Source organism: Canis aureus, chromosome 3, assembly GCF_053574225.1.
Source record: "Canis aureus isolate CA01 chromosome 3, VMU_Caureus_v.1.0, whole genome shotgun sequence".
NCBI classification, from domain to species: Eukaryota; Metazoa; Chordata; class Mammalia; order Carnivora; family Canidae; genus Canis; species Canis aureus.
Window position 1 is genome coordinate 48,525,764 of NC_135613.1, and position 12,081 is coordinate 48,537,844.

Below are 12,081 nucleotides of genomic sequence, written 5' to 3' on the forward strand. Positions count from 1 at the left end.
AACCTTTCTCCACATCCAAGAGTGCTTTGTTCTCATTCTTGTGCTCCCTGGAGTGACACTTACCCTTTCCTTCAAGAACTTCTCCTCTGCCTTCCCAGCTTGGCTGTTTGGTGCGAGAGGCCTCACTTTCAGCCTGTCTCAGCTTCTGAGATCCCTTCCTCACTAAGCCCAATCATGTCTAGCTTTTGATACAAATTAAGAGACGTGTGACTCTTCTTTGCCCTTGAACACTCATGGGTCATTATAGGATTATTGCCCCAATTTTAATATTTTTGGTCTCAGGGAAGGGGGAGGACTAGGAAGAGGGAGAGAGATGGGGGAATGTCCAGTTGTGGAACAGTCATAATACACATAACATTTATCAGTTAGGTTTGTTGTCTTAAATAGATGCAGCTTGTGGCACCCCAAAACAATAGCATCAGTAACATCAAAGATCACTGATTACAGATCATCATAATAAATGTAATAATCATGAAAAAGTTTGAAATATTACAAGAATCACCAAATGTGATGCAGAGACATGAAGGAATGGTGGCAATAGACTTGCTTGATGCAGGATTGCCACAGATTTTAATTTTTAAATATCGCAGTATCTGCAAAGTGCACTAGAGCAAAGCACAGTAAAACAAGGTATGCCTTTATTGTGTGATTCCACTTATATGAGGTCCTCAGCATAGTGAAAATCATAGCCACAAGTAGAATGGTGGTTGCCAGAGGTTGGGAGGGGAATTGGGGAGGAGCTGTTTATTGTTTATTTATAATAGAGTTTCAGTTTCATAAGATGAAGAAAGTTCTGGAGGTGGATGGTGGTGATAGTTGCACAACATTATGAGTCTATTTAGTATATTAAACTGTACATTAAAAATGACTATATGGTTAAAAAACATAATTGGAGTAATAGGAAATACTTAAGTTATGTATTTTATGTGTTTTTTAACCACAATAAATAAAAATGGGAAAAAGTAGAGATAGAATATATGAAAGGTATAGATCCTTATGTGCATCCAGTAGGAATTTCACAGACAATAAAAGATGCAGTATTCAGAGCCATTTAATAAGAGACAGAGATGGGATCCCTGGGTGGCGCAGCGGTTTGGCGCCTGCCTTTGGCCCAGGGCGCGATCCTGGAGATCCGGGATCGAATCCCACATCGGGCTCCCGGTGCATGGAGCCTGCTTCTTCCTCTGCCTGTCTCTCTTTCTCTCCCTCTCTCTGTGACTATCATAAATAAATAAAAAAAAAATAAGAGACAGAGATAGACCCTTGAAGTGAGACATAATCTCAGTGTTCAGAAATCATAATGAACATGGTATTGGAGATTCTAGCCTGGGCAATTAGGAAGAAAAAATATTAGGCATCCAGATTGGAAAGGAAGAAGTACAATTATCTGTATTTGCAGATGACATTATTTTATCTATAGAAAACCCAAAGTAGTGTACACACACACACACACTGAAACTACTAGAGCTAATAAATGAGTTCTGAATGCCACATTGCAGAATGCCACATCAGTACACAAAAATCAGTTGTATTTACATAACACTAGCAATGAGCAATCTGAAAATGGAATTAAGAAAATGGTTCCATTAGCCCCGCCATCAAAAAGAATAGTCAGTAGTAAATTCAGCCAAAGAAAGGTGAAACCTGTGCACTGAAAGCTACAAAACATTATTGAAAGAAATGAAAGAATACTTGAGTAAATGAAAAGATTTCCCATGTTCATGGATTAGAAAACTCAGTATTGTCTATTGGCATCACACACCCCACCACTACCACCAAAGGTGATCTACACTTTCAGTGTAATCTCTTTCAAAGTTTGAACTGGTCTTTCTTGCAGATTGGATAAACTGATCCTAAAATTCATACAGAGATGCAAGGGACCCCAAATAATCAAAACAAGCTTGGAAAATGAACAAGGTTGGATGAGTCATCCTTCAACAATTGCAATAAAAACCTGAAGACCATGAAATGATATAATCAAAATATTTGGAGGTCCATGTCAGTCCTTATCCAACTAAGCTAGGGCTCGAGAAGGAACAGATTAAAACACTGAGAGACATCACAGAGTATCACTGAAAGAAACATTGGTGTCAAAACAATGGTAAGCAAAGAAATTGATAAATATGGATGTATCTAAACCAGCACGGACTATAAAGAAAAATTCAACTAATTTGCACAGTGCAAAATTAGGTAGAAATAAAATCCTTACTAGTAATAAGAAATTGGGAGAGCATTTTCTTAGTTAAAACAATCTAGACATAGGAAGAAGGTGGGAAATAGTTGATTAAGTTAAAAGTTTTAAAGTCTATGCATGTTGACAAACTAGTTTAAGGGGACTATCCAAGAGAGGGGAAATAGGATGTGTTTCCAAGCCAGTAGCAGGGATACAAAAGGGAATTAAGAAAAAAAACATGATCTGGGCAGCCCGGGTGGCTCAGCAGTTTAGCACCACCTTCAGTCCAGGGCCTGATCCTGGAGTCCCGGGATCGAGTCCCACATCGGGCTCCCTGCATGGAGCCTGCTTCTCCTTCTGTCTGTGTCTCTGCCTCTCTCTCTCTCTCTCTCTCTGTGTCTCATGAATAAATAAATAAAATCTTAAAAAAAAAACATGATCAATCCAACATAAGGCAGTGAAAGTAATGAAGATAAATAAGCAAAAAAGAAAGCATTATAATTCATACATAATAAAATGGTAGAATTAAATCCAAATACAGTCGACCCATGAACAACACAGGTTTGAACTGCATGGGTCCATTTGTATGTGGAGTTTTTATAGAATGATACTATCAGTGTATTTTCTTTATGACTTTTTTCCCAGCTTTATTGTAAAAAGGCAGTACATAATACATAAGACGTATAAAATATGTGTTAATTGACAGTTTAAGGTTTTTTTTTTTTTTTTTTTGTGATAGTCACAGAGAGAGAGAGAGAGAATGAGGCAGAGACACAGGCAGAGGGAGAAGCAGGCTCCATGCACCGGGAGCCTGACGTGGGATTCGATCCCGGGTCTCCAGGATCGCGCCCTGGGCCAAAGGCAGGCGCCAAACCGCTGCGCCACCCAGGGATCCCGACAGTTTAAGTTATTGGTAAGGTTCCAGTTAACAGGAGGCTATGAGCAGTTAAGTTTGAGGGGGAATAAAAGGGTAATTTTTCCCCCAGTGCTATGCTGCCTTTTTTTCAACAGACATCATCACATCAACCTTTTTCTTTTTTTTTATGGTGAAAAAGTTTATATTTAGATTTATAGCCAACTGAACTCAGTTTAGATGATGTTAATTTTGTTGGCAACATCCAAAGCATCATAGTCGGGAGCCAGTCGAACATATGCTTTCTTCTCTCCATCAGGCATGATCAAGGTGTTGACCTTGGACACATCAATGTCATAGAGCTTCTTCACAGCCTGTTTGATCTGGTGCTTATTGGCCTTGACATCCATAATGAACACAAGTGTGTTGTTTTCTGTTTTCTTCATGGCTGACTCAGTAGTCAGGGGGACCTTGATGATGGCCTAGTAATCAAGCTTGTTTCTCCTGGGGGCGCTCTTTTAAGGATATTTGGTCTGCCTTCGGAGACGCAGGGTCTTGGGTCGTTGGAATGTAGGTGGCATACGGATCTTTTTTTTTTTTTTTTTTTTTTTTGTGACTGTGCACACCTTTCAGCCCTCCTTCCTTCCTTCCTTCCTTCCTTCCTTCCTTCCTTCCTTCCTTCCTTCCTTCCTTCCTTCCTTCCTTCCTTCCTTCCTTCCTAGATTTTTATTTATTGATTCATGAGAGATACAGTGAGAGAAGCAGAGACACAGGAAGAGGGAGAAGCAGGCTCCATGTAGGAAGCCTGATGCAGGACTGGATCCCTGGACCAGGATCACGCCCTGAGCCAAAGGCAGACACTCAACCACTGAGCCACCCAGGAGTCCCTCAGCACCGCTTTGGTAGCTTTCAAAGCCTTTGCTTTGGCTTCGGCTTTGGGAGGGGCAGGGGCTTCCTTCTTCACCTTCAGTGCCATCTTTGTGAAAGGGCACATTTTTCATTTTTTAAAGACTTTTCAAAAAAATAGTTAAACCGATTTGCCTCTGTGTGATCAGCACTTGAATATAGCCCTGTTCACTTCATCACTTCACTGAAAATGGACTGAATATCTTCTAACATGTGGAATTTTATCCTTGAGAATATAATCTCAAATGAAGAAAATTTTGTTAGAAATGAGTATTCCTTCTGAAAATTTTTGTTAATCCAACATATATTATTTTAATTTTTTCAAATTAGTGAGGTTGACTATCTTTATATTTTCTTTTCATTACCTGTTTATATCCTTTGTCCATTTATCAGTTTGGGCTCTAGTGAGATTCTTTTTCTTATCAATTTGTCTGACCTCTTTATACTTGAAAATTATTTTATTAATTTAAATATTTATTTTTTATTTTTTTATTTTTGTTGAAGTTTGATTTGCCAACATATAGTTTAACACCCAGTTAAATATTTATTTTTTTTAAAAGATTTCATTTATTCATGAGAGACAGAGGCAGAGACACAGGCAGAGGGAGAAGCAGACTCCATGTAGGGAGCCAGATGTGGGACTCAATCCCGGGTCTCCAGCATCACCCTGGGCCAAAGGCGTACATATATGTTCAACCGTTGAGCCACCCAGGCATCCCAAAGATTTATTTTTTAAAAGACTATTTGAGAGAGAGAGAGAGTGCACACACGAGCAGGGAGAGTGGCAGAGGGAGAGCTGGCAGTCTGACGTGGGACTTGATCCCAGGACCTCAGGATCATAACCCAAGCCAAAGCCAGACCCTTAACCAACTGAGCCACCCAGGTGCCCCAGAGGCCTTTTTCATAGTGTATATTTATTTCCTATTGAGAGCAGCATATACCTTCACCCTTCTACTAAAGTCATGCAGTGTTTGACCAGATCATTCAGTATAATTCCATTTTCTTCTTGAAGAGCTTAGGGCTCTTCGATTCCCTGCTTTAATTCGAATCTCTGAGTCCTAGACTTTTTCCTGGGGTGCCCCACAGCTGTCACACCACAGTTAATTTTTTACTTTCCTCGTGAATTAAGTCTACAGTTTCTTGTATCTCACTTCTTCTACTTTATTATATTCCTTTGAAAAAACATTTGGATTATTGAGGCGCCTGGGTAGCTCAGTTGGTTAAATATCCAACTCTTGATTTCAGCTGAGGTCGTTATCTCAGGATTGTGAGTTCAAACCCCACGTTGGGCTCCGCACTGAGTGTGGAGCCTACTTAAGATTCTCTCTCTCCCTTTCCCACTGCTCCTTCCACCCTCTTAAAAAATTGGATTATTTAGTCAAAGAACTTTTTCCTAAGATTATATGGAGGTTAAACTGTGAGCCATACACATTTGAAAGAGTCTTTATTTCCCCATACACTTGTTCAGTAATTTGGCTGAGTATAGAATTGTAGGTTCAAAACAATCTTCCCTCAGAATTTTTAAGGCATTACTGTATGGTCATCTAGCATTGAGGTACTCAAGTGAAGTCTGATCTTAATCTGGTTCTTATTCCTTTGTGACAACATGGTTTCTCTCTTTGAAGGTTGTAGCATTTATTTCTTTGTCCATGTAGTTCTGAAGTTTCTCAAGTATGTTCTTCTCCTGAAGGTGGTACTTTGCTTACCCTGCCTTTTTTTTTTTTTTAATTTATTTATGATAGTCACAGAGAGAGAGAGAGAGATTGGCAGAGACACAGGCAGAGGGAGAAGCAGGCTCCATGCACCGGGAGCCCGATGTGGGATTCGATCCCGGGTCTCCAGGATCGCGCCCTGGGCCAAAGGCAGGCGCTAAACCGCTGCGCCACCCAGGGATCCCTACCCTGCTTATTATTAGTGCTTGGTATGCCCTTTCTTCAACTCTATGAAGTTTCAAAAATATTATTCTTTCTCCCTTTTCTGTACCTTTTCCCTCTCTCTTTTTTAAAGATTTATTTATTCATGAGAGAGACAGAGAGAGGCAGAGACATAGGCAGAGGGAAAAGCAGGCTCCCTGCAGGAAGCCCAGTGTGGAACTCGATCCCAGGTTCAGGGATCATGCCCTGAACCAAAGGGAGAGACTCAACCACTGAGCCACCCAGGCATCTTTCTTTCTCTTTCTCTTTTTCTTTCTCTTTCTCTTTCTTTCTCTTTTTAAAGATTTTATTGATTTGAGAGAGCACAAGCTGGGTAGAGGGGCAGAGGGAGAAGCAGACTTCCCACTGAGCAGGGAGCCTGATGTGGGACTTGATCCCGCATCCTGGGATCATGCCCTGAGCCGAAGGCAGACGCTTAACCAATTGAGCCACCCAGACACTCTAGTCTCTTCTCTTTTTAATTTCCTATGAGGTGGAGGTTGACCTCCAATATTGAACTTGTTTTTTTTTTTTTTCCATCCATTAGAAAGAATCTCTTTGTCTTTTTGCTATTAAATCTTTTCACTTTTGTTTTTATTTTCTAAGAACCCTTTCTTTTTCCCTTATAGTCCCTGCTTTATGGGAACCTGTTCTTGTTTTATGCTGCATTATCTTTTAAGTATCTTATCAGACGTTCTCTTCCATGCTTTGAGTCACCTCTTTGTTTCTTCTGAGCTCAGTTGGTCTTTTATTTATCTTAGTCTTTTGAGGGGATGTGTTCTTTGGTTTTCCTCAAAGATCTGGTGATCTTTATTAGTCCCTTTGTACTTATGAAAGCATGAATACATTGATTTATAAAATAAATGGCTGGCATGGCTTTTCTGACGTTGTTACTTGGGGATTTTTCTGACAGTAACAATTGGAAACTGTCAGATTTTTCTGACAGACCTTTCCCTTGAATGGGAAGGACCAGCAGGGAGCTGAGTACAAAGGTAGCATCTATCAAGTGGGATCTTCATTTTAGGGTTTATGGGTGAGGAGCAAGCAGTCTGACCTCCTCAACCTCTGCTCTACCCCACTTCCCATGACCCACCCACCCCCAAGACAAAACAAGAAGGGCTTGGTTCTGGGGATCCCTGGGTGGCTCAGCGATCAGTGGTTTAGCGCCTGCCTTCGACCCAGGGCATGATCCTGAAGACCCGGGATCGAGTCCCACATCGGGCTCCCTGCATGGAGCCTGCTTCTTCCTCTGTGTATGTCTCTGCCTCTCTCTCTCCTCTGTGTCTTTCATGAATAAATAAATAAAATATTAAAAAAAAAGAAGGGCTTGGTTCTGAGGTGCTCACATCATACAAGGAGCTCTCCTGCTTTGCTTTTTCTATTTTCGCCTAGTCTTTCTGAGTGTTGTGAGTCTCAGAGTGAGATCCAGATAGGCCATGGGGTCTGGATGTGCTGTTGGTACCAAATCTCCCTGTGTAGTGCTCATCACTGCCTCGCTGATGTACTTGAAGTTTCAAGCCTTCTGAGGCTGCACTGGGAAGAACTAGCAGGATCTGGCCTCTGCCTGTTTGTATTTGGGATTGTGGCTTCCTGTGGTTCTACCCCAGGATTATGAAATGTGCTTTCCCTCTTCTAGAAGCCAGTCTGCTCTCTTATTCTCAGTGTTGTGAATGTACTATGTTTCTGCTAAGCATCTTTACTGACATTTTAATGGGATATGGGAGGGAAGAGAGTTGAACATGTGAGCCAGTCACTCATCTTGAACCAGAGGACAATTAGGCGTACCCTGGGCAGACAAGTCTTAAAATGTTTTATATAGTCAAGTCCATTGTTTTTCAAAGTTTTTAATTGAATATATGTATATATACATTTTTTTTTACCAACTCATGCTGATTCTCAAAATAGTAACAGAGATTGTTGGGAGAATGCTGTTTTTAGTAGGAATGAAAAGTTAAAGCTGATATATAAATTGTCAGCAGACATGACAGCTAAAACCAGAGTATTCAGTAACAATCCATGTTACCTGAATAGATCCTGAGGGCAACACTGTATTACAGGACAATAAAAGGAGGTGAAAAACATGACCCTGAAGGTTGAATAATGGTCTATTCAAGAAGCAAGAAAACTTATAGTTTCAGATTTCTGTAATGAATGATGAAAAATAGATTTTTGCTATTTTGAAGGGACATATTTCAGTGTCCTGCATAATTCAATATATGGGATGTTTGACATGATGGGAGTTACAGAGTCAGATTTCATCAACATTTATTGAGTTCCTACAGTGTGCCAGGCTTTGTTCTAAGTGCTTTTTCTCATAGTTCATTTAATTTTTACAAATTATTTATACATTTATAATATATTAAATCTTCTCTTGTAGAATGTAGCAAGATTAAATTAAATCTTGATGGTGTATGTGTTTAGCCAATAAAGGAGGTGCTTTACCCTCAAGTCCCGCTTCATTAAGGAATTCTGCTCTGATATATGTGAGTGGTCAGGGCAGCCACTGTATTTCTGTAGCAATGAAGAAATTGGGTGTTAGTGGGACTGAGCAATTTGATTATGGGCACGCAGCTCAGATGTAATAGAACCAGTTCTAGAACACAGATTCCAGTCTCTCTAGGCTTCTCACGTGATTGGACCTGAGGGCACTAACATTCTAACTTTCAGGCCCTCGGACTTACTATGATTTGTGATTGTTCATTCTCAGGTGCCCCTGGGCTTTGGTGTGGCGGCCAGTGTCCGAGTGGGTAATGCTCTGGGTGCAGGGAATGCTGAGCAGGCTTGGCACTCTAGCGTCACTGTTCTTCTGTGTGCGGGTAAGTTAAAGCAGTTCCACTCTCTGGTGTCCATACTGAGTTCTGTGTGTTGAGTTAAAATACACATAATCAATTTCTCTAGGGAATTGACTTATGGAGATGTACTCAGCTTAAATATCCTTGAAGCTCTTTCCACTTTACTCAGTTAAAGAAAACTTCTAATTATGATTTTCTGTTATTAGGTACCGATGATCTAATGTTACTCTCCGTACTGTTGAAAATTTTTTCATATTGTTAGCATCTGCAGGCTTATTTTCTGACCAAAGTCTGTGTGACGACTGATTTGCCACATTCTGGATCGCTGCCTCCTCTAGCAGTTTTAATATTTTGGGATCTGAGCAGTTAGAGAAGATTCTGATTGTATTGATATCTTACTGACATCTTTTCTAGGCATCCGCCTTAGGAAAAGGAATCAGAATCATCTGATCTTCGTTGTTCTTTTCATAGACAGTAAGAAGAAGCACTTTAAATTATCACATTTCTTACACCATTGACAGAAATATCTCATGAGCATCCAGTCCTAGGATTTATTACACGCTGGAGAATTCTCATTTCCAGTTGCTTCTTCTGTATATTTCAGGTGTTTGCGCACTCGTAGTGGGCGTTTTACTTGCAGCTTTGAAGGATGTCGTTGCCTACATATTTACCAGTGACAAGTATGTACTCACCTTCTTAAAAAAATGTTTTCTGTTTTATACTTTCTTTTATTCAGTGTACTTTTATGGTTTGATGAGGTGAGTACTATTTTCCTGCATAGGAAAATCCATAGTGCAGCCAGGAATGAGAACCAGAGTACCAACTTTGAATGAATTTGGGTGAAGGAAGCCCCTGATAACCATCCCCTATTCCTCCAATATCCAGTTTCTTTATTTATCAAACCTGAGTAGGGTTTCTCTTGTGCTCAGTGCTAGTTTTGCTCAAAGAGACACAGAAAAACATGTGGAACATCTTCATCCCCAGAAAGGCATCTCCCAGTCCAAAGCACACTGACACCATGCATGCCTGAATCAAAAGGGCAGAATTGGTATTAATCATTAAGTCAGTCTTATGTTGAATTTTATTGCATTTTCTGCAACTCTGTAATTATTTAGATATAATGAAGTACCTTTTGAATAAACCAGATCCTCCTGATGAAAAAGCTTCAGTAATCTGCATTGGTTGCCTCAGATTACTATTCTGAAGAAATTCAGTTTTATTACTTTTAAGTATGCTCTATTTTCATATGACCTCACTGTTTTTTTTTCTTCTTTTCTATGACCTCACTGGTTTTAGATGAATGTTTAAACATATTTTTTAAAAGATTGTACTTATTTATTTGACAGAGAAGTCACAAGTTGGGTAGGGCAGAGGGAGAGGGACAAGCAGACTCTGCTGAGCAAGGAGCCCAAGGTGGAGCTCGATCCCAGGACCTGAGCAGACGCTTAGCCAACTGAGCCATCCAGGCACCCCGACATATTCTTATAAAATCTTAGGACTGGGGAGATTGTCCAATGGAATTATAGGGACTGGACTTACTCTACTGCTTTAAATAACTAAAAAATTGGACAAAAATCTATATTTTCAAATGTTTTTCAGACACTAGACAATAGGCAGCATGGATTAGTAATCTATGAGAGAGGAAACAGAAAACCCTGTGATTGCTCCAGCTCACCAGGAGGGCATTTCCAGGCCACAGCCCAGATGGGGACCTGGCAAAGCCCTTTCATCTCTTGGGTTGAAGGAAGGGAATTAGAAGTTTGGGGAGGCCTGTGACTGGAGTCCACAAAGCAGAGCACTAGCGGGAGAGAGCTTCCAGAGAGAGTTTGGAGAAGGTCTCCATTGCATCTTCAACTTATTTCCATGAGGATAGTAATTGAAGCTATGGGAAAATCACCTGAAAGTAGCAGGAAGAACAATCTCTGAAGCTCACCAGGGCTGGGAAGAATTTGTGTTCCCACCAGCCAGAACAAACCAACCTCGTGAGGTGTGGGGCAGCTAGTGGAGTTCTCATAATTGGAGTTCTCATCTTGCCTCAACAGTGGAGGAAAATCAGCCCTAGAATGAAGGCTGCTCTGGTGCCTCCTAACAAAACATAAAAGCAAATCTGAAAGGATCAAACCATTTCCAAGAAATTTAACTGCATTCCAGAACTTAACTGCATCACACCTCAGGAGTGTCTAAAATAATACAAGACTGTGTAGTACCCAAGGAAGTAAAACTCACAATGTCTGCTCACAATTAAAAGTGACCAGGCATGAAAAGAAGTGAGAAACAAATCCATAATGAGAAGACAATCAAGGAAATTGACCCAGAAATGAAATAAACGATAGTTAGTACACAGGGATAATGAAAGTTTTTATAACCTTGTTTTGTATTTTGGAGAAGTTGGAGGAAAACATGAGCATGTTAAAGTAAGCCATCAAAGATTTTTAAAGCAACAAGTTGAATTTATAGATCTGGGGAAAAAATGAGATGAAAATATATTGGATGAGATTAACAGCAGATTGGATACTGTAGGAGATAGGTGAACTTGAAGACAGAGCAATGGCACATATCCTAAATGAAATGTGGAGAGGAAAGAAAGACTAGAAAAAGAGGAATGGAGCATCAGCAAGCCATAACTGACCTAAATGTAATTAAGGGTTCCCAATGTAGAGGAGAGAGAATTGGGAGTGAAAAAAAAAAAAAATACTGGGAGGCATAATGGCAAAAAAACTTTCCAAATTTAGCAAATTTTGGGATTAAATGCATCTAAAGGGCTATTTGGTGTAATCACCCTTCTGACATTGGGATTCCTCCAATACATCTGTGCCAAGTGGTCCAGCTTACATTTTTATGGCCTCAACAACAGGGAACTTGCTGTCTCCTGAGGCAGCTTTGGGTCTTGGGACACCCTTATTTTGAGTTAAAACCTCCCCTTCCCCACCACTAACTTTCACCCACTTCTTTCAATTCTATGTTTCTGAGAAAGTCCATTTCTGAGTTACAGCCTTACAGCTCTCTGAAGGTGGCTCTCATGCTCTGCAGAGTCTTCTCCATGATAGATACATGTAATTCCTTGTGGAATATTATTTTGAGTTCCACCCTCTTGAATTGACACACACCTGAAGATAGTACTCTTGGTCACCACCATTTAGAGCCGAGCTATTTCCATTCTAGCTCATTCTTCCTGACAGACTGCTAGAGAAATATAATTTTTGATGGCTGCATCCCCACCCTTCCTCCATGTGGGTGTCTTCTTGTGTCCACGTGCAGCATCCTACATTTGTACCTATTGATCTTTAATATTTTTTGGCACATTCTGACATTTTTGCTTCTCAGTTCTGTTAGTGACAGTATTTCCTATCTTTTTCAGCTGCTGGCATCTGTACACGTGATATATACTTTTATATTTCCATTTTCTCCTCTTTGATCTAAAGCTCTGGCATCTTCATTGTAGTC

The 12,081-nt window shown here is 40.3% G+C and overlaps 1 protein-coding gene across 4 annotated transcripts in view; it reads left to right on the forward strand.

Moving 5' to 3' along the window:
* ALDH3A2 (aldehyde dehydrogenase 3 family member A2) overlaps positions 1–12,081 on the forward strand; it is a 131,736-nt gene that overhangs the window by 48,962 nt on the left and 70,693 nt on the right. For all 4 annotated transcript variants that reach the window (XM_077892446.1, XM_077892447.1, XM_077892448.1 and 1 more), the window contains 2 exons: positions 8,553–8,661; positions 9,242–9,317. In XM_077892446.1, the coding sequence (XP_077748572.1) occupies positions 8,553–8,661; positions 9,242–9,317 (185 nt within the window). The remainder of the gene's footprint in view (positions 1–8,552; positions 8,662–9,241; positions 9,318–12,081) is intronic.